At 57.8% G+C, this 21079-nt stretch overlaps 7 protein-coding genes and 1 non-coding gene across 8 annotated transcripts; 4 read left to right on the top strand and 4 right to left on the bottom strand.

The window, feature by feature from the left end:
* Positions 1-979: 979 nt before the first annotated feature.
* Positions 980-2345, bottom strand: NTH1_2 (DNA glycosylase; the record flags this gene model as incomplete). The annotated part of the gene is made up of 2 exons (XM_083191796.1): positions 980-1559; positions 1642-2345. 2 exons carry the CDS (start codon positions 2343-2345, stop codon positions 980-982), a joined length of 1284 nt encoding a protein of 427 aa, XP_083053010.1.
* Positions 2346-3370: 1025 nt separating this feature from the next.
* FDH1_1 (bifunctional alcohol dehydrogenase/S-(hydroxymethyl)glutathione dehydrogenase) lies at positions 3371-4776 on the bottom strand (the record flags this gene model as incomplete). The annotated part of the gene is made up of 5 exons (XM_083191795.1): positions 3371-3591; positions 3654-4291; positions 4353-4488; positions 4551-4680; positions 4756-4776. 5 exons carry the CDS (start codon positions 4774-4776, stop codon positions 3371-3373), a joined length of 1146 nt encoding a protein of 381 aa, XP_083053009.1.
* A 989-nt stretch (positions 4777-5765) lies between these two features.
* ACO2_2 (uncharacterized protein) lies at positions 5766-9205 on the top strand (the record flags this gene model as incomplete). Its single annotated transcript, XM_083191794.1, has 2 exons — positions 5766-8255; positions 8309-9205. 2 exons carry the CDS (start codon positions 5766-5768, stop codon positions 9203-9205), a joined length of 3387 nt encoding a protein of 1128 aa, XP_083053008.1.
* A 631-nt stretch (positions 9206-9836) lies between these two features.
* ACO2_1 (aconitate hydratase ACO2) lies at positions 9837-12339 on the top strand (the record flags this gene model as incomplete). Its single annotated transcript, XM_083191793.1, has 2 exons — positions 9837-9881; positions 9943-12339. The coding sequence occupies 2 exons, from the start codon at positions 9837-9839 to the stop codon at positions 12337-12339; spliced, it is 2442 nt and encodes an 813-aa protein (XP_083053007.1).
* Positions 12340-13044: 705 nt separating this feature from the next.
* Positions 13045-13615, bottom strand: ACO1O0_002321 (uncharacterized protein; the record flags this gene model as incomplete). Its single annotated transcript, XM_083191792.1, has 2 exons — positions 13045-13502; positions 13564-13615. The coding sequence occupies 2 exons, from the start codon at positions 13613-13615 to the stop codon at positions 13045-13047; spliced, it is 510 nt and encodes a 169-aa protein (XP_083053006.1).
* Positions 13616-16858: 3243 nt separating this feature from the next.
* CEX1 (COPI-interacting protein CEX1) lies at positions 16859-19515 on the top strand (the record flags this gene model as incomplete). The annotated part of the gene is made up of 7 exons (XM_083191791.1): positions 16859-16981; positions 17059-17196; positions 17250-17360; positions 17423-17569; positions 17626-17999; positions 18054-18348; positions 18397-19515. 7 exons carry the CDS (start codon positions 16859-16861, stop codon positions 19513-19515), a joined length of 2307 nt encoding a protein of 768 aa, XP_083053005.1.
* Positions 19516-20008: 493 nt separating this feature from the next.
* On the bottom strand, positions 20009-20107 carry ACO1O0_002319. Its single transcript has one exon. It is a non-coding gene; the product is annotated as a tRNA-Pro (tRNA).
* A 272-nt stretch (positions 20108-20379) lies between these two features.
* On the top strand, positions 20380-20990 carry ACO1O0_002318 (DUF2462 domain-containing protein; the record flags this gene model as incomplete). Its single annotated transcript, XM_083191790.1, has 3 exons — positions 20380-20386; positions 20554-20561; positions 20721-20990. The coding sequence occupies 3 exons, from the start codon at positions 20380-20382 to the stop codon at positions 20988-20990; spliced, it is 285 nt and encodes a 94-aa protein (XP_083053004.1).
* Positions 20991-21079: the final 89 nt, after the last annotated feature.

Here is a 21079-nt window from a genome sequence, read left to right as displayed (position 1 = left end):
TTTTTTTATACTTTTTTTTTCCTCCTTTGAAAGCGAAACGGAAGGGTGTTGCTTAGGCTGGCTTTGTTGGTTGGTTCCCCGAATACAGGTCTGGGTTTGGAGGTGGCGCAAACTGGGGACCCGACGACCACGTTTATGTATCGTACGCCCTCAGCAGTACTACGGCGCATTGGGCATCATCATTGGCATTTACACACGCGTATTCTAGCCTGGATAATTTGACTTTTTCGTCTTTTCCCCTTTATTTTACCGATACTTGGCTTGCTTGCCTGCCTGCGGACAAGACCCATATACATTCCCATTAGAGGTGGAGCTCGTTTCAAGTTGACGTCAGGGCGGTCCAACCTATGAAACCAATAGACAACGGCAAGACGCCGTATTATGGACTCGGATGAGCCTCCAATTGTAGCTGTGACATGAAGCTTGATGGAATTGAATCAGATACGTTGTATTACCATCGCCCGCGTTGCCTCTAATCCTTCGCTATCGCCTCCAGAACTGCTGTTATCTCCGGTATCGCAACCGCCAGTGTTGATCAAGACATGCCCCCGGCAGTCACCGACAGTCGATAGTAGCGTCGCCCTAGCCGCTCCTAATGCCAACGACGGCCTCCACCATCGCCGTCCTGACTCTTACGTACACGAGAAAGGGACCTTCGGGCTCCCACAAGGTACTCCTGCATGAGGCCATCGCTGTGCGCTACGTGGCTCCTCGCATAAACCCTGCAGCCAGCCAGACTGCTCGCGGAGCTTGTCAACAAGTCGCCCTTCTCCTCCCACCCTCTCAACCCTCCAGCCGCTGGAGTGGATCGGAGCCGCATGCGGGGGGGGAACCGCCACAGGGACTGCGGGACCCTGGCCGGGGCTAATAATCCGTCACCAGACTCAAGTTCTCAACCAGTGGAGATCCACTCCTGACCGTATCGTGTTCGCAGCGGTTGACGGTGGTTCTGAATCAAACCAGCCCGCCCCCTCCCCCGTCACGGAGCAGCCAACGGCTTATCGTCGCCCTCGCCCTCGCCCTCGTCGACCTCCTCCTTCTTGACCGCCAATTCCTGCATCACCACCTCCTCCGTCTTCACCTCCGTCTTGACCACGGTGCCGTCCTCCATTTCCAACTTCTCCATCTTCTCCATCTTCTCCATCTTCAGCTCCTCCCTCACCCGCCGGCCCTCCACCACCTTCTTCCGCTCCGCCGCCCGGCACAGCCCTCGCAAACCGAGCTCGCAGTCCCCGCACCGCCTGCCCTGCGGCAGGCACACGGCCTGGCCCAGCCCCACGAGCAGCCCGTTGATCTCACGCCATCGGTCGCGCGGCAGCCACGACTCCAGGGCCCGTCGCGTCTCCTCCGGTGTCTTGGTCGTGTTCCAACCCCACAGGTTCGTGATGCGGTGCACGTGCACGTCCACCCCGATGCCCTCGGTGCGGTTCCACGCCGCCGACAGGCACAGGTAGCCCATCTTGGGGCCGACCCCCGGCAGCGATGTCAGACCCTCGATCGTGTCTGGGATGTCCCCGTCCCACTCGTCCCGGAGGATCTCTGCTGCCCTCTTGATGTACCTGTAACCTCCCGTGTTAGCCCCAGAACCAATAAACACATCGTAGAAGCAAACTGTCAGGCTAGGGGGGGGGGACAACCGACTTGGTCTTGTTATTGTGAAACCCAACAGCCCAGATCATCTCATTGAGCAGCTTGGGATCCACGGCCAGCACATTCTCCAGGTTCAGCCCCGCCGGCGCGCCCTCCGCGTGCGGCGGCAGCTCCGTCTTGAGGCGCGCCATGACCACCGCGTTGACCGTGTCCTTGGTCTGGCTCGACAGCATCAGCGCGATGAGCGTGTGGAAGCGCTGGTCCCGCGGCGACGCCCGCCGGTCCGCCAGTCGCTCGCACCCCATCGTGTCCACCGCCGCCCCGTGCGCCGCGCCCCCGGGGGCGCGCATCGCCCGCACCACGTCGTACATCTCCTCCCAGTCCGAGGGCGCCGCGACGCTGGTCTTGCCCGTGGACGGGTCGGTGACCTTGCGGGCGGGTTTGCGGGCGCGGCGGGGGGCTTTGTTGGGTGTCGACGAGGAGGACGCGGGGAGTTGGGAGAGGTCGGCCTCCTCGACGAGCTCGGCTTTGACGGCGTCGGCCGCGACACGTCTGCGTTTCTTTGCCGGAGCGCCAACGGCGTCCTCGATGTCGGGCGTCAGCGAGCCATTCTCGGTCGTCGCAGACGTAACAGGGGGAGTAGCGTAAGCGAAGCGCGCGAGCGAGGAGCGCGTGATGCGGCGAGGGGGCGAGGTGGAGCCGGAGGCGCGCTCGAACAGCTTGGCCGCGTCCTTGGATGCCTTTGACGTCCGCATCTTTGGGTCACGTCACCTGGGGCGTTTCGCTGAGGCGTCGTCAAAAGGCCAGCAGTCAGTCCGCATCATGCCGAAGCAAGGACTGCCGGCAGAGACCCTGCATGATGGGGGGGGATGGGGGGATCCACCCTTGCACAGTGTCGCCTGCGATCCTGCAAATCCATCCTGCAAAACGAAGCGGAATCGGCGTGGATCTGATTGGACAGGACCCAACGCGTGATGCTCGTACAACTACCTACCTACCCGATAGCCATTCGCATACAGAAATCTGCGGCCACAAATTTGAATAGCAGCGGTACGAGAGATAGAAATTTTATAACGGGGGAAGCCTTCGTATTTGAGTCTACTGGAAGTATGCTCTCCCAGTTCTCGGGCGATCATTCATGATGCTATTATAATCTGCAAGTTCAATGGGGAACTCCAACCATCCGGGGTCTCAGACTATATTGAAATACTACCTATCCTACCGTGCCGCTACATTAAGACATTCTAAAATACCCTCATATACGCCATATGTATCTCGCCGTTTTAGCAAATTAACAGAATATATCGTGACAAGGGGTCTTAAAAACCTCAGTGGTCGGAAATCCCCCAACGAACTCATCTCTTAAAGCCCAACCCTCATCCTCACTTACTACCTAAAACGCATCGTCATCGCCTAACTCACAATCACCAAAAATTCCAAACAGCAAGCAATTCATGGCACAAAATTCAGGCTCACACATCTGGACTACAATAATGTGATTGTAATTCCCAGGTCACTTAATCCCTGTCACAAATACCTACCTACTTAGTAACTAGGTAGTGGATTGGGAGTCACGGTGGGCCATCAAGGTTCTTGTCCGGTGATATAATGCCAGTCGCAACCGCCGTCGCAGACAACCATCCATTACTTGATTCCGGCCTATGCTGTGATTACCAGTATTTGTGTGTGAACAATTTCTCATGTTCCCAAGAGCTCTCACTCGTTACATCGCTTTTTTTCTCTCTTTTCTTTTTACTTTCTTCTTCCCGAAAAACATGCTTTATAGGGTGCGCATGTCAACGACAGCACGGATGCAGTCTCCCGCCTTCATCGTCTCAAAGGCGCTGTTCATCTCACCGAGAGTCATGCGGTGCGTGATGAACTCGTCCACCTTGAGCGCGCCCTTCTGGTAGTCGGCCACCAGGTCAGGCAGCTGGGAGCGGCCCTTGATGCCGCCAAAGGCACACCCCTTCCAGACACGGCCGGTCACGAGCTGGAATGCTGCGGTCGAGTGTTAGTTGTCGATACTTGGAACATTGGGGGGAGAACAAGGGAAAACCTACGACGAGTGGAAATCTCCTGGCCGGCGGCGGCGACGCCGATGATGATGCTCTCACCCCAGCCCTTGTGGCAAGCCTCGAGAGCCGCACGCATGACGTTGACGTTGCCCGTGCAGTCAAAGGTGTAGTCGCAGCCACCGTCGGTCATCTCGATCAGCTTCTCCTGGATGGTCTGGCCCTCGAGGTCGTTGGGGTTGACAAAGTCGGTCGCGCCAAACTTCTTGGCCCAGGCCTCCTTGGTGGGATTCACGTCAACGACGATGATCTTGCCCGCCTTGTTGGCCACGGCGCCCTGGACGACCGACAGGCCGACGCAGCCGGCGCCGAAGACGGCGATCTGGGAGCCCTCCTCGACGCCGGCCGTCACGCGGGCGGCGCCGTAGCCAGTGGTGATACCGCAGCCCAGTAGGCAGGTCCGGTCCATGGGGGCGTCCTGCTGGACGGCGACGACCGAGATGTCGGCGACGACGGTGTACTGGGAGAAGGTCGATGTGCCCATGAAGTGGAGCAGGTCCTTGCCCTTGCACTTGAAGCGCGTGGTGCCGTCGGGCATCAGTCCCTTGCCCTGGGTAGCACGGATCTTGCCGCATAGGTTGGTCTTGCCGGACTTGCAGAACTTGCACTCCTTGCACTCAGGGGTACTACAGGGTCTTGCGTGAGTAAAGGCAGCTTCGCGAATGCATCATGTTGAGGGGTTCTTACTAGAGGGCGACAACGTGGTCGCCGGGCTTCACGTTGGTGACACCCTCACCGACGGACTCGACGATACCGGCACCCTCGTGTCCCAGGACGATGGGGAACGCGCCCTCGGGGTCCTTGCCGGACAGAGTGTAGGCATCTGTGGTGGGATGGTTTAGCTCACTGAAGCGCGGCGGTGGGGTCAGGTCGGGGCAGCAGTACCTGTGTGGCAGACACCAGTGTAGTAGATCTGGATGCGGACCTCGTGGGCCTTGGGGGGAGCGACCTCAATGTCTTCGATGCTCAGCTCCTTGCCGGCCTCCCAGGCCACGGCGGCCTTGCAGGTGATGGTCTGACAGGGTCAGCGGAAGAGCCTTCATTGAGGGGTAGCTCAAGTGGCTCAGTGGCTCAATGGGTCAGTGCTCACCTCGCCAACGGTGGAAGCCATGATGTCAGTTCAATTGGGTGGTTGATCTGGACAAGGGGATGCTCTCAGCGGGCTTGGAGGGGAAGGGAATGCTCTCAGCAGGCTTAGAGGGGAAGGGGATACGGGAATGTCTTCGGCAACAGGCAGAATGGCACGGAATCCAAGACGAGGGTGATTTTATAGAAGTGCAGACGTATCAGTGACGACTCTCCGACCCCCGAGGGACTCCGAGAAAGCTACCCCGCTGACAGGGGAAAGAACCCAGAGCCCCCCCATCGGAATCCCTTACCGGGCATTTCGACGACGCAATTCGACGCGCTTGGATGCACCTGGCTCTCTGGCTGGGCCGCCCACGACCAATAGCTCTGTGAGACACCACATTACTCCTACATCGGACTCTCATGATGTGGGAGCTCTGGGTATTATTGCCATACTGGGCACATTGACTGTTCGGCGAGTGGCTTGGCATTCCGGCCGAGTCGCCGGCTCCGTATCTCTGCCGATGAAGCACCTACTTAAAGAAAGCTTGGCGCAAAAGATTTGTGTCAATGCAACGTAAATTTGCGGATAGGACCCGAGACTGGCATGGAACCTGGAAGGAAGCAAGGAAGGTCCCACTGCCCACGACTCCAGCCAGCCTTCCAGGTGACGCTGGGGTGCCAATGGGTGCTAATGGATGGCAGAGAGCTTAGCGGGCCGGGTCAACCTCGGGCCGCACCAGCTCCAGCACCCAAGTCGCGATAGCTCCAGAAAATAATCCAACCGCGTTTGAATGTTTGAATGCTTGATGAATTTGATGCCTGCCTAATCCCACTCTCGCAATCGATCAACGCCACAATCCGACCGCGAAACCAACAGGAGGCCACCGCATGCATATCCGATAGGCCACCTGATCTTCGGTCCATGAGAGTGCGCCGCCATCCCATCGCACCTTAGCAGACGTGGCTGCCGGGTTTGCAGCCACCACCCTTGCGACGCTTTGGTGAGACGAGCGCTGGACATTGCCCATCATGGCGCATAGGTTCATCGTCCCGGACTCCAGCCCGCCTGGCAGCCCAGCTCCCTCGACCCCTGAGCAGCAGACCCCCCAGATCCGTGGGCTCTCGGCCCTGCGCGACAACTACCCGTCGACTACACCCGCGGGGCCGCCTCCCTCGTCAGTCGCCTCCTTCACGCCCGTGGGCGCCCCGTCCGAAGCGTACCTGGGGAGCTCGATCATGCAAAATGTGAATAGCGCGAAGCCACCCAACTTTAGCGGCTTCTCGAGCAACAACAGCGGCAGGAACCTCTTCGGCTCAAACGAGCCCTCCAATGCTCCGCTCGGACGCTCCATCCGCAACACCCAACGAGGGCCTTCTGGGCTGAGTCGTCAGTACAGCCTTGGCGACGTCGAACCCGACGACAAGGAAGAGGAAGAAGAAGATGCGGAGGGTGAGGAGGACGTGCCGTTCCCACAGCCGCACGCCAGCCTGTTCCGGAGCTCCCATGCCCACAAGTTCGGAATGGTGGGTGACAATACGGAAGACCAGATCGAGCGCTTTCTAGAACAAGATATGGGTTTTGACAATGAGTCAGACGGAGACAACGAAGAAGAGGATCATGATGAAGAAGTTGAGGAAGATGAGGACGAAGCCGAAGACGAGATGGAAGATGACGAGCTAGAGGACGAGGAGGAGTCTTTCGAGGAAGAGAGCCAAGATGAGACCGAGGATATGTTCCTCAACCTCCGACACGACGACCGCCAATATGGCCAGCCAGCTCTCGAGGAGGATGAGGACCTAATGATGCTCCACACGCCTGCTGCGACGAGCAAGATAATCAAGGAAGCAAAGGATCTCCTTCGAAGATCGACAGCACAGCATGGGACCTCTATCGGGCAGCAAGGTTTCCAATATGCCACCATTGCCAAGGATCTGTATAGCCATGCCGATATTGCCCGTCTTACGGAGCCGGCTCACATCATTCTCAAGACCGAGGACCTTGTGTGCCGGATGTACGACGACGGAGTTGGCACCGAGGATGATGAGGAAAAGATGGACAACTCCCTGGCCAACATCACGTACCAGCTGGTGAGGCTATGGACCGACCATGTGGCTTCATTCGGCAAACCAGAGGAGGAAGATATGGCCGACGTCGGTCCTGCACCCAGCGCTGAACCGTTTGAGAAGGCCACCTACGTCGCTCAGCTGCTTCTCCGATTGCATCACACTAGGTACGAAGACGAGCAAGATGCCGATAGATCGGAGCCCCTCCCAGGAGTCCTCCTTCACTGGCTGCAAGACAGTGGCTACAACCCGTATCCCGACCAGGTCGACGACGTGATGCGCTACCAACCGAGCCCTGCCTGCCACAGCCTCTATTGGCAAACGGTTCAGAACAGCCTGCTACGGGGTGACGTGCACGCCGCCTCTCGTCTCCTCAAGAACGCTGGCTGGGACCAGGTTCGTAGAGGCACCCGCAGGGAGAAGGTGTACACGGGCCAAGCGCTGGAGAATGTGAAGCGCTTCACCGCTGCGACCAGTGAGGTGCTGGACCAATGCCCGTCCCAGAGCGATGACTGGGATATCCTCAACAGCACCTGGTCATTGTTCCGTATCCAGGCGCGAGGAGCACTGGATAGGATGACGCTGTTTGCGGAGGGCAGAGACCAGAACTTCCGCAACTCCGTCGACGACGAATACCTACCCGAGCACGAGTCTATGTCAACAATGGCACGGAAAGCTTCGAGCCAGCTGCCCTGGGAAGTCTACGAGAATCTGCAAAACATCTTTGGAATTCTGCTAGGGAATCGCGAGGCGATCGTGGAGACTGCTCAGGATTGGTGCGAGGCGACGATTGGAATGTTTTGCTGGTGGGAAGCGGATTACCAGCCACAGATGAGTCTGCGATTCAACCCGTCCCGTAGCTTACGAGCGTCTGGCTCGCGCTCCACCAGCAACGACGAGTACCTGGTCCGCTTGACTGAGTCGTTCCATGCGGTTATTCGGTCGGAGCTCAACCCGAACCCAATGAATGCTGTCGAGGTGGCTGTTGCGTCCATCTTCGAGGGCAACGTCGACGCGGCCATAGGGCTGCTGCGCACATGGTCCCTGCCCATCGCCTGCTCAGTTGCCGAAGTCGCATCCCTGGGCCAGTGGCTGCCGCCAAAAGACTCTGCGCAGAGTCTACCCCTAGATACCCTGGATATGGAGGACCTGGCGCTCCTAAACATATCGCAACCTGGGCCCGACGAGCTCCTCGGCATGAAGGATGATACGCTCGAGAAGTATGCTAGAGAGCTGGCCGGCATTGAGCACCTGTCGCCGCAGCGAGAAGGTTGGGAGATGGCAATCGAGGTCCTGGGTCGGATGGATGTGCCAGCCAAGTCGGAAGAGATTGTGGGTGAGCTGTTGAAGGATATCCTCGCGACGCTGGACGAGACCTCAAGCCCGACCGTGGACAAGATGTGGAAAATTCTGAACGACCTCGGCATGATCAACTACGCTGAGGAGACGGCAGAGGTATGATTTGCCAGACGCCTTCGCTAGGGCCAATTGCTAACCACGGTGTACAGACTTTTGCTGATACCTTGTCAACGGAATCCCACCGATACGGCGAAGCACTCTGGTACTACGCTCTCTCGCATCGAACAGAGAAGGTGCGAGAGGTGCTCAACCTCCTCATGTCGTATTCTCTGGTCCAGTCGACATCGTACCCATCAGACAAGGACCTCGATGAGGAACTGAAGAATCTGCTGCAAAAGCGGACGGAGACACTGGAGAGGCGGGCGAAGCAGGACCTCGAGGCTGCGCAGCTGTTGGGCCGTATGCTTAGTGGCTATGCGACGCTGCGCAAGTTCTACGAACTAAGAGACCAGCTAAAGTCGGAGGAGCTACCGGCATCCAGGGTCAAGGCTGTGAAGAAGCAGGCCGCGTCCGCGTTGGTGGCTGTCATTTCTAGTTCCGATGACAACATCCGTGGCGGACTCTACGACGAGACTCGAGATTCAGTTGTGAGCGAGGACTTCCTGCTGGCACTGCTGGGTGAGGCGACAGTCTTTGTGCACCAATCTCCAACCGTCATCACGCTAGATCAGATCGACGTGCTGCTGAAGGCCATCGAGGACATCCAGGCAGTGGGTTCTCGTGTCTACACGGCGTGCGCCGAGTTCTTCGACCTGGTGCTCTCATCGGCGCAGGGCCTCAAGGGGTCGACACCGGCGGACCTGATGAGGAAGTCGACGAGCTCGCTTAGCGGGAGCAGCTACATGATGACGGGAAGCTCGATGCTGGCGAGCCACATGCACAAGTCGGTGTCGTCGAACGGCAGGATCCAGCGCGGGTGGGACTGGCGGAAGGAGTGGAACGCGACGACCAAGGTGGAGGATGTGTTGCGCAAGCTGCGGCTGGGACTGGCAAAGGACCTGGCTGGGCTGTGGCTGGAAGATGCGGACGGCGTTGCTGTGTACTGATGTCGGTCAGAACCATTTCTTCTTACTACTATTATCTTGACTTAGCATCTGGACGCGAGGGAACCACGGGGAAAAGGGTCAATGTACGGAGTACAAATTCAACCACGATACACCACGAATGCAGCGTTTGGGAAAGTCCAACAAGAGAAGCGGCCCAAATAAAATGCCTACGGGTAGGTACCGAGTACCTTCCTCAGCATGGCAACTTCCAGTGCTCCTGCCCTCGTGTTGGTGGTGGGCGATTCTCGACTCAACAGGAACCAAGCCTAGCGCCCCACCACGCCCAACTTTAGTAGACTGTCATCATACATACGGCGCGCCGACGTGGAATGAGGAATCTCACAATGGAAACATAGCCAGGGATGCAGTTGAGCAGATGAATGGACGATGCAGGTTTGCAGCGAATAATAGTGGCGAGTTGGCGCTCCAAGTCAGAACCTCGGTGGAGCCCAGATCCGAATGCCGGATATCGGAGTAACGTACCTCGTACTCCCCACAACCCCGGAGGCCCCTCTCCAATCCGATTCAGCGCATTACAATTGACGAATTGACCAACTTCGCCGCCAAAAATTTCCCCGGCACATACCAGTGACACCACCACCATCCGTATCTGGACCAGGCACCAGGCACCATGGCATCAATTGACATTGCCAGCCGCTCTGGCGGTGCCATCACGGTAAGTACACTATCCTCTGCCATAGGTAATGCCTGCGCCCAGAGGCTGATCTTGCTTCCAGCGAGTCCTTCGCCGCAGCGCCGGCCTCGGACCTGCGCGTCGTGCTGCCATCGCTGCCACCGCGACCCCGTCTACCAGGCGACACCTCTCCTCCGCCCAGTCGCTGCCCCCGACCTACGAGAAGCTCTTCAACAAGTACACCGAGGTCCGCCGCGTCCTCGGAAAGCAGCGCCTGACCCTTGCCGAGAAGATTCTCTACAGCCACCTACACAATGTCGAGGAGTCACTTCTGACCGACACGGACAATGGCCGCAACATCCGCGGCAAGGCCAACCTGCGCCTCAACCCGGACCGCGTCAACATGCAGGATGCCTCTGCCCAGATGGCCCTGCTGCAGTTCATGTCCTGCAACCTCGCCCGCCCCGCCATCCCTGCCAGCATCCACTGCGACCACTTGATTGTCGGCTCCAAGGGTGCCTCCGACGATCTCGAGGCCGGCATCCAGACCAACAAGGAGGTCTTTGACTTCCTCGAGTCTGCCGCCCGCAAGTACGGCATGGACTTCTGGCCCCCCGGTGCCGGCATCATCCACCAGACCGTCCTGGAGAACTACGCCCTGCCGGGTCTGATGATGCTCGGTACTGACTCGCACAGCCCCAACGCTGGAGGTCTCTGCACCGTGACCATCGGTGTCGGCGGTGCGGATGCCGTCGAGGCCCTGGTTGGCGCCCCCTGGGAGCTCAAGGCGCCCAAGGTTCTCGGCGTCGAGCTCACCGGCAAGCTGAGCAACTGGGTGTCGCCCAAGGATGTGATTCTGCGCCTGGCTGGCGAGCTCACTGTGCGCGGCGGAACTGGCTCCATCATCGAGTACTTCGGTCCTGGCGTCGACACTCTCAGCTGCACCGGCATGGCCACCGCCTGCAACATGGGTGCCGAAGTCGGTGCGACCACCTCCATCTTCCCGTACACCGAGGCCAGCGCCCGGTATCTCGCCTCCACCAGCCGCGCCCAGGCGGCCCGGAACGTCGACGCCCTGCAGAACTTCCCCGGACCCGGCGCCAGCGACGATGCCTACTTCCGCTTCAAGGCTGACGAGGGCGCCGAGTACGACCAGGTCATCAAGATCGACCTCTCCACGCTTGAGCCCCACATCAACGGCCCCTTCACACCCGATCTGGCAACGCCGCTGTCCAAGTTCAAGGATGTCGTCAAGGAACAGGAGTGGCCCGAGGCCCTGTCCGCCGGCCTCATCGGTAGCTGCACCAACAGCTCCTACGAGGATATGACCCGCGTCGAGAGTCTGCTCAAGCAGGCCACTGATGCTGGCCTCAAGCCCGCCGCCGACTTTTACGTCACCCCTGGCAGCGAGCAGATCCGCGCCACTCTGGAGCGCGACGGTACCCTCGAGACCATCGAGGGCGCCGGCGGTGTTCTGCTCTCCAACGCCTGCGGCCCTTGCATCGGCCAGTGGCAGCGCCAGGACGGCGTCACCAAGGGCACCCCCAACGCCATCCTGACATCGTACAACCGAAACTTCAGGGGCCGCAACGACGGCAACCCCGAGACCATGAACTTCCTTGCCTCGCCCGAGGTGGTTACCGCCATGGCCTTTGCGGGAACGACGACCTTCAACCCCATGACCGACACTCTCAAGACGCCCGACGGCCGCGACTTCAAGTTCTCTGCCCCCCACGGCCTCGAGGGCCCGCAGACCCCCTTCGAGTCCGGCAACCCTGAGCTCGGCGTCCTCTCGCAGGAGCCCGACGCCAACGCCCAGATCGCCATCTCCCCCACGTCCGACCGCCTCGCCTTCCTTGACCCCTTCCCTCCGTTCCCCAACTCGGACCTATCCGGCCTGCGCGTCCTCGTCAAGGTGACGGGCAAGTGCACCACCGACACCATCTCGGCCGCTGGACCCTGGCTCAAGTACAAGGGCCACCTGCCCAACATCAGCACCAACACGCTCAACACGGCCGTCAACGCCGAGACGGGCGAGGTCAACGCCGCGTACGACCTCGACGGCTCCAAGCACACCATTCCCGAGCTCGCGCAGCGCTGGAAGGACCGCGGCCAGGAGTGGCTCGTCGTCGCCGAGCACAACTACGGCGAGGGCTCGGCGCGCGAGCACGCCGCCCTGCAGCCGCGCTACCTGGGAGCGCGCGTCGTCCTCGTCAAGTCCTTTGCCCGCATCCACGAGACCAACCTCAAGAAGCAGGGCGTCGTGCCCCTGACCTTTGCCGACGAGGCTGACTACGACCGCATCGCCGCGGGCGACCAGGTCGCCACCGTCGGCCTGCACGAGATGCTGCAGAACGGCGGCCAGGGCGCCGTGCAGGTCAAGGTGACAAAGCCCAGCGGCGAGGAGTTCCTCATCCCCACCAAGCACGCCGTCACCAAGGACCAGGCTGGCTTCATCCTCGCGGGCAGTGCCCTGAACCTGCTCTCCAAGGGGCTGTAGGGGATTCGGTGTTAGCGTGGTGAGCAATATGAGAGAGAGTGAGAGAGAAAAAAACCGTGTATGTTGCGGTGGGCGGCGTTCTTTCTTTTTTTTTCTTTTTTGGATGGGAAAAGTCCAGGGCGAGCTAGAAGACCATATACTAGTAGTAGATTTTCAATACCACAATTGTAAGCTTATATGAACTTGGGGAGAGAACGTGCAATTTGTTGGACTTCCCCAACTAAGCTAGGGACTCATTACTCGTATAATATATTCATTGCTAGTAGGTTATGGTAGGACATTGCTCGTACCTACCGGAGGCGCCAGTTTACTAAATCTCGGGTTTACCCTCACCGGATCTCATCGTAGAATACTCAAGAGCCTACGGATGCTACTGGTACTAACAGTAAGTCCTAGGTGCTATGGACGACACCTAGGCTTTCCGTATCTTCTATCGTAACGTATTCTATATCACCAGCACACATGGAACGTCAGCGGCTCAAGGCCACGATAACAAAACACACAAAACCAGACGCCTGCTTCGAGAGCTCGTGTCCCTAGGATGCCTAACGCACGGTGTAATACCCGTCCCGCAGATCCTTATACCTGGTCCCAAGTCATTCCTTCGTTACAAATAATCCGTCCTATCGTCCGGTAGAAACTCGCTCGCTCGCTCCTCGAAAGCCAATGGTGGCCGCGCCTTACCAAACCTGCCCGTGTGCTCCTCTATTTCGTCGTAGCACGCTCAACTCCGACCGGGTGCAGCTGCGGGGAAGGTCCCTTTTTAACCTTCTCGTAATACCACAGTACTTCCTGGCTGGCTCTGGAACGAAGCCCTTGGAGTGCAGCTTCCCTTTGGCGCTTCTCCTGCTCCTCGCGCTCGCGGCGTTCGGCCTCCCTTTGGCGCTTCTCCTGCTCCTCACGCTCGCGGCGTTCGGCCTCTCTTTGGCGCTTCTCCTGCTCCTCGCGCTCTTGGCGAGCCGCATCCTGCTCTTTTTCATGCTGCTCGGCTTGTCGATGAGCCACGCTCCCATGGGCCCCCCTCTCCCTCTCCTCACAAAGATACGCCTCGTCTATCTTCATCTTGGTGGCTCTGTCTTCCCGAAATCGCCCGCAGACTTTGGCCCAGGCCGGATTTTCCCTCACATCTGCCGGGAGCTCGTCTTCAGGAACATCGCCAAAGTCTATAGGACGACGGTAGCTCCATGGCTGCGGATCGCGGGAAAACGAGCTGGCTGCCGATACCCCGGAAGCTTCCCCCTCCTGGAGGGACTTCTTTTCCTGAGAGCGGAGCCATCGTTTCCGTTCATGCACCTTGCCAAGCCAGGCTTTCCGACGAGGCCGTTGTTGAATTTCGACTGTCTTTTGTGCATACCAGGCTTCTGACCGTGAATGCATCCCGTGAATCGCAGGATTGACACGAAGAAAAATCAGTTCGCCGGGGAATGTGGCCAAGACACTTCCCTGGGGTTCTCGAGCTAGTACGCCCTCGGGTGGAGGTAAGCAATCATCCTGGGCGTAGATCTGGGAGTCGAAAGCCGATGAGTCAAATTTGAAGACTCTTGACCTTCTCCTCGCCTCGGCTATCGAGATAGCAGGCTTCGTTACTTGCATCGCAATCCCATTCGGGTTTCCAGGACCAGATTTGGCGCTTGGCGGGTTAGAAACTTGACTCGATTCACGGGAGATCTGGAACGATGTATTGGGCACCATTGACTGCACTTGCAACGGCCCGTCCCCAGGTCTCTCATCAGCCCGATGTTTGCTCAAAAAGTGGGGGGAGTAGTCCCCGGCAATATAGTCCTGGCTAGACAAGTCTACTTTTCCCTGTGTAGAGACAATGCTGCTCGTAAGGATTCTCAAATGAGCCTTCTTGACGATGGGGCTTCCCGGTGAAGTCGCTGGTTTAGTCGTCCCTGAGCCGTCTCGATCGGCAGGATTTGATCTCGTTTGCGAGTAGTTCGACATATTGTTGGATACGGCGCTGGAGTTTTGTTCCAGGGGATCGAAAGTTATCCCGAGGCCTCGAGTCTCGTTGAGGTTTGTGCTTCCTACTGTAGACTCGCGAGGTTGAGAGTCAATAACAGTGGGCCTGGCCCCATCGTGTTGATGCGGAGACAGGGACACGGAGTGTGGCTGTGTTGGTGGTGATGGTGCAGCCTCCGTATACCTATGCAGAGGTCTCGCTATGCCATCGGCTAGCCTAACGCTGCTGCTGGCGGATGAGGGCATGCGCTCCGGGGTTCTGGGAGTGGTATCTGGGCTCGAGGTCTTCGATGCTGCACCTCTGGCGGCGGGCCGGGCGTACGGTGTTGACTGCGGAGTGTGGAACCATCTGGAGTGATTTGAAAGCTTTGCGGCCGCGGTCATATCGTGGCCATAGGCCTTGGGGGGCCCAGGTGTCCATTGAGGGGCGTTAAATGGTGGAGGCACGGTGTTCTGATGAAAGAGCTGCCGGCTGGTTGAGTTGAGGGTCGCGCTGGAGTTGGCGTCCGGCGGTAATTTTGGATATGATCTAATATTGGCACCGAGCAACTCTCTCAAATGAGCATGAGCTGTCGTCCCAGGGATTCCAGGCATCCTCCCAGAACCAGTCTGCCTTGGGCCATCGTATGAGGCAGAAGTCTGTTGCTGCGGGCTGAGCCAAGGTTGCTGGGTGGTTGCGTGAGCCTGGGTGGGATCCCTGGCGGTAGGGTAAGTCCCGTTGAATCTCGCAGAAGAGGGCACAGAGCTTGAGACAAAAAGGTTGGTCCTAGCTCTTTTTGCTTTCCGCTCGCCATCCTTGAGAGTGCGTGAGGGAGACGGGATGCTGGTAACTTGGATGGGAGGCGACTTCGAGTAGGCGGCCTTGGTTTGATGCTTCCAGCACAGAGTCGTATCAGGCGCTTGCTGAAGGCAGCCAGGTTGGGCACAGGTCTTTGGAACCCGCGGTGCACCATTTGTTTGGCTCATGTCCACGGAAGACTCGAATGCTGACGGATTTTTTTTTCACTCACATCGCCCTAGCCAAGAGAATATTGCTGGCCTGGGGGCTCTGGAAACATACAGTCAGCAGTCTGCAACCAAGAAAACTGTGGTACATAAGCAATGATAAGGAATGCGTTGATTTTCAGATCTTTTCAGTTTCTCGATATTGCCGTCATTCTTGGACCAACAGCGGTTACGACGACTCTTGAATGTCAGCTTGGGCCGGAGTGCGGGCATCAGCCCGGTGTCAGTCGCTGCCTTTGATCTAAATCCGTGGGAGCGACGGAGACTCAGATTCCATTGTGCAACTGTTTGGCATGATGTGCTCGTAACCGTTGCCCAGGGGCCATTGAGAAAAGGCAGATGGGCTTGAGCCATGACAGCCCAAAGGGCTACGACAGCAAGACAAGACAGACAAGAGTCGAAGTCCCCCGAAGGGTCCGTGGTGTCAGACCTTTTACCAAAAACTCATCATTCAACGCAGAAAAAGGAGAGGAAGACAATGAAGCGCGTAAAGTGGATGGCCATGTACTCACCAGCGGTTCAGGACGGAGGGCGAGATGTCAGAGCCGGTGGTTGCTGCTCCCAAGGGCTCGACATGTCCAGAGCAGGCCGGCGGCTATTTGGATCAAGGACGGCCCTTGTCCCAGAGCACGAGAGTCGTTCGAGCAAAGCTCCAGGCCCCCACACATGAGGTTCTCACGGTGCTGGGCGGCCAGCAAGAAAAACACCAGGGTTTGTCAGCCCGGCAGCCTGGCAGCCCGGCAACCTTGGCTTGCGACTTTCACGCAGCGCAACGCAGGTGGTGGTTGTGGTTGTGGTTGACAGTAAGTGAGATAAGGACAAAGACGCCAGGCGCGTGGGAAAGGAAGGGGGAGGACGAAATAGAGCGACGCGATCGACGCGAAGAACGCGGAGAACGCGGAGGATAGGACGGGTTGACGCGGGGGATGAGTGTAGGAGTGTTGGTTCTAGATTGTGAGTGAAATGGAGACGGGAGTTGCGTCTGCAGGTGGACGGGTGAGGAGTGAAGAGTGAAGAGTGGCGTTCGGGCTCTGCACTCCTACTGATAATGATAATGCCTGTATGCAGGCGCGAGACGCGCACTGTCATCACCTGCACCAGGCTGGGAGGAGGGAGGCCCTGCTACAAGTTTGAAGCCACTGCCAACAGAGACGGTCGCAACGATGCCGATGCGGCGGCCAGGACCTCATCTCGGAATGTTTCGTGGATTCCAGGCAAATTAGGCGCATCCCATCCACGCGCTGCGACGATGATCGATGCATCCCCAGCCGTGGTATCAATGCGGATCTGCTGCTACAGAGCCCCAAGTACCCAAATTGACACATGCGCCTCACGCGCAGCGCGGGGCAGCCAGCCGGGCCACTCACCTACTTGGTACTTGGCCAGCTTCTGACCCTCATGCTCCATTGCTCCATTGCTCCATTGCTCCATCGACTGCAAAACCCTCCGACGCCAGGCCAGGCCGATCGCGGCTCTTCGTTTCTGTCCCTCACCTCTGCGGCCCGCATAGCTGCAAGCGTAGACCCCGGAATAGCCGTCCCTCCACGCCATGGACTTCCTCAAGTCCGCAGTGGCCTCCGCCATTGCCTCAGGGCCCCCCTTTCCATACTCCTTTGGCGATCGCGTCGACATTGACGAGTCCATCTGGACTCTGCACAATGGCACAAAGAAGGTATTACCAAGCTCGCCATGCGCCATACCCCATCTGCCAACCGCCATGTGCCGTGCTGACCCCGGTGCCACCTCCAGGAAGACGGCTCCAACTGCAGCATCTTCTCCTTCGACATCCCCGCCAACAGGGCACGTCTCCCGCTAGCCAAGAATGCCCTCAAGAAACTGCGCACCCTGCGGCACCCCGGTGTCATCAAGGTCCTCGATACTGTCGAGGTTCGAAGCCCGCATGCCCTCTGCACCCTTGCGAAGCTGATCGTCGACACCAGACCGAGACCTACATCTACATTGCGACCGAGCGCGTTGTCCCGCTGCGCTGGCACGTTCGGAGGAAGAGCCTGAGCCCGGAGACAATAAAATGGGGCCTTAATGGCATTGCGGTAGCCACCAGCCATTCCTTACTTGCCCATTTCGATACGGCTATCGTGCTGACCCGACATAGCGCACCCTCAAGTTCATCAACGACGACGCCTCCTCGATACACGGGAGCCTCAAGGTCGGTTCCGTCTATACGTCTGAGAGCGGCGAGTGGAAGCTGGGCGGGTTTGAGGTTCTGAGCAGCCTCAAGGACGATGAGTCCGTCATCTACGTAAGTGGGGGGCATTTGCGAAATGCTCGGACCGTCCAGCCCTGACAAGACAACAGACGTACGGGAGCTTGGTCCCCGATTCTGGCCGTTACTGTCCTCCCGAAATCGCCCAGAATGGATGGGAGGTCATCAAGAAGCACCCGCACTCGGCGGTCGACGCGTTTAACTTTGGTGTCCTGATCTTCGAGGTCTTCAACGGCGAGTATAGCGGAGCCGCGCAGGCTGGCCAGACCAAGAACGTGCCCCCGACCATGCACTCGAGCTATAAGCGACTCTGCAATGCCAATCCCAAAGCGCGTATCAGCATCGGCAACTTCCTGGAACAGGGAAACCGCCGCAGTGCCTTCTTCGATACTCCCTTGATCAAAATGACCGAGGGCATTGATAATCTGGGTGTGAAGTCTCCCGAGGAGCGGGAGCAGTTTCTAGAGTAAGAGGACCAAAATTTCTACCTAGTTTTGACTCTGACTGACCACTCATGTAGCGACCTCGACCAGCTCACAGACGATTTCCCGGAAGAGTTCCTCAAGATGAAGGTCCTACCTGAGCTCATGAAGTCAGTTGAGTTCGGCGGTGGCGGCCCGAAAGCCTTGGGCGCCGTCCTCAAGATCTCTGGTCAGCTTACCAACGAGGACTTTGAGGCCCGGATGGTCCCATTTGTTGTCCGGCTGTTTGCCAACCCAGACCGTGCCATTCGAGTATGCCTCCTCGACAATCTTCCGTTGATGATCGACCGCCTGCCCCAGAAGGTTGTCAACGACAAGATTTTCCCGCACATGGTGAGCCTTATCCCTTGTATCGCACACCGACACAGCTGACCCCGACAGGTGACTGGCTTTACGGATCTTGCCCCCGTGGTGAGAGAGCAGACGTTAAAATCAGTCCTGGTCATCATCACCAAACTTTCCGATCGTACAATCAACAACGATCTCCTCAAACAGCTCGCAAAGACGGCCAATGACGAGCAGCCGGGTATCCGTACTAATACCACCATCTGCCTGGGCAAGATCGCCAAGAGCTTAGGGACATCATCGAGGTCCAAGGTACTCATTGCCGCCTTCACTCGGTCGCTGAGGGATCCCTTTGTGCACGCGAGGAACGCGGCACTGCTGGCTTTGGGGGCTACCGTCGAGTACTTTTCCGATGAGGACTGTGCTGCCAGGATATTACCAGTGGTTTCTCCCCTGCTTTTGGACAAGGAGAAGCTGGTGCGAGACTCGGCGAATCGCACCATCGACACCTATCTTCACAAGATCCGCAAGGCCGCTTCTAGTATGCCGGAGAGTGTGCTACCACCTCCCCAGGCTGCGGGAGCTGCTGCTGCTGCACCGCGGATGGCCACACCCCAGGCCAGCGAATCCTCAGGCTGGACTGGATGGGCCATCTCGTCCTTCACAAATAAGCTGTCCTCGGCCGCCGGCGACATGCAGACGGCCAATGGATCAGGGGCCAATACACCCACGCGCACCGCGTCTCCAGGCCCAGACGCAAAGAAGGCGCCCACGTCATCTGCGTCGAACCTGCACCGCCAGGCTGTCACCTCTCCCCCACCACCATCGTCCCGTGGGATCTCGCCCAGCCCTGCCGCTGTTGCCCAAGCGTTCCTGCCGGATGACGATGCCGACGATGGAGGGGATTCATGGGGTGCCATGGGCGACGACGACGGCTTCTTTGAGGGTCCGTCGGCCAGCGCCCAGAAGCCTGCCGCCGAAACGACAGCGTCGGCCACACCCTTTGACGACGGCGAGCCCGACTTTGCAGCCTGGCTTGCGGAACGCTCGCAAAAGAAGCCGGGCGCCAAGGCGCTGCCCAAGGGCCTGTCCAAGCCAGCCACGGCAACAAAGAAGCCCGCCTCGAAGCCGGCGTCGAAGCCCGCAGCTGCCAAGAAGATTGACATGAAGCCGAAAGAGACGGGTGATGACGATGGATGGGGCGATGGCTGGTGATCTTTATATTTTTTTATCCCCTCCTACTTGCCCAAGAAGATGACTGAATGAGGCCAACATATTTATCTTATGAGCGAACGATGAATGGGGCTGTTGGTGTACAAAATGCACGGCGCCAGGTTGATTTAGGATCAAGCATGTTGGGCCATGTTGCGCGGGTTACAATGGCCAGGCAGGCAAGCAAGTAATTATATATAGATAGTCTACTCCGTATATCCATATCGATATTAAACGAGTCCAAGAAATTTGATCCAACGAATAATGACAGGAATAAACCGACATCTCACTGTGGCTATTATCTACCATGTAATGTAGACCAACTATCCCCAGGGGCCAGCGTATCGAAATGCCGGGTGAGTACTCCGTACTAGTATTAATCAATAATAATAATGATGATAATAATAAATTACTAGTACATGCATAATACAGCCCTATTCGTAGAAACGGGTAAAAAGGAAGAAGAAGAAAAAAAGAACAAAATGGCAAAAAGATGGGGCCTGACCGGGGTTTGAACCCGGGACCTGGCATAAGCTCCGTAACCCAAAGCTGGGATAATCCCGAAACGCCAATCATACCACTAGACCATCAGGCCGGTTTAACTTGTGATGATTGGCTCATAAGTTATACACTTTATATAGCCAAGCGCAAGAATTCACCATTGCCCCCACTCCTACGGAGTAGACCAAAATCTGTCTACCGTCAGCTGTTATATGTTCATCGCCTTGCCTTTTCGGCACCATCCAAGAATCAGATTTACTACATCAGTATCTCTGCCTGTGCACCGGAAAGTAGTAATGCTGTGGATTCCAGTCTGATGTGTTCCTGTTGGTTGGCATAGGTAGTCGGGAACTCGAGAAAGCCAACATGGATGGTCAAGTAGAAACCCATGCTGATAGACCAGGTAAACCACAAGTTAAAGTGTTATTAACGCCCGTAATGCACTCAAAATCCAGTCCCATTATTGAACACTGACTGAGAAAAAAAAACATGCCAGCAAATTGAGAGGATAGCAGCTCCCGCTGCAAATTCACATGGCAGGGCATAGGGTAGGCGGGGAGACTGAAATCGGTGGAAGAGGGACAATCGACAACGATGCAGGAAAAAAAAAAAAGTTGACCGCCCCGAAACTTGGACCTCCAACCACCTCCTCCCCGCCCACCAACGACACACACACGCACACACACACGCACACACACACAAGGCAGAGAGCCATGGCCCAAGGGACGATCAAGCAGTCCTCCAAGGTCGCAAAGGCCAAGGAGACGCACTCCAAGAAGCAGGCCTCCAAGGCGGCCAAGCCCAAGAAGATCAGCAAGGCGCACCTGGACAGGGTGCACCGCAAGTTCACGTCGGGCATGGTGGGGCGCACCGAGGCCATCCTGGGCGAGCGCGCGGGCCACCTGGAGCTGATTGGCAAGGGCAAAAAGGCGGGCAAGAAGACGGGGCTCAAGGGCGGGTCGAGGAAGTTTGGCTAGAGGGGGGGCGGAAGCAAGAGAAAGAGAGAGAGAGATGGGAGGGGGGGTAAAAACGCTGTTTCGGGCCACGGCAACGACATCAACGACAA

Source organism: Amphichorda felina (genome assembly GCF_050947745.1).
Source record: "Amphichorda felina strain 45539 chromosome Unknown scaffold_2, whole genome shotgun sequence".
Lineage (NCBI taxonomy): Eukaryota > Fungi > Ascomycota > Sordariomycetes > Hypocreales > Bionectriaceae > Amphichorda > Amphichorda felina.
This window is presented reverse-complemented; position numbering and strand designations above follow the sequence as displayed.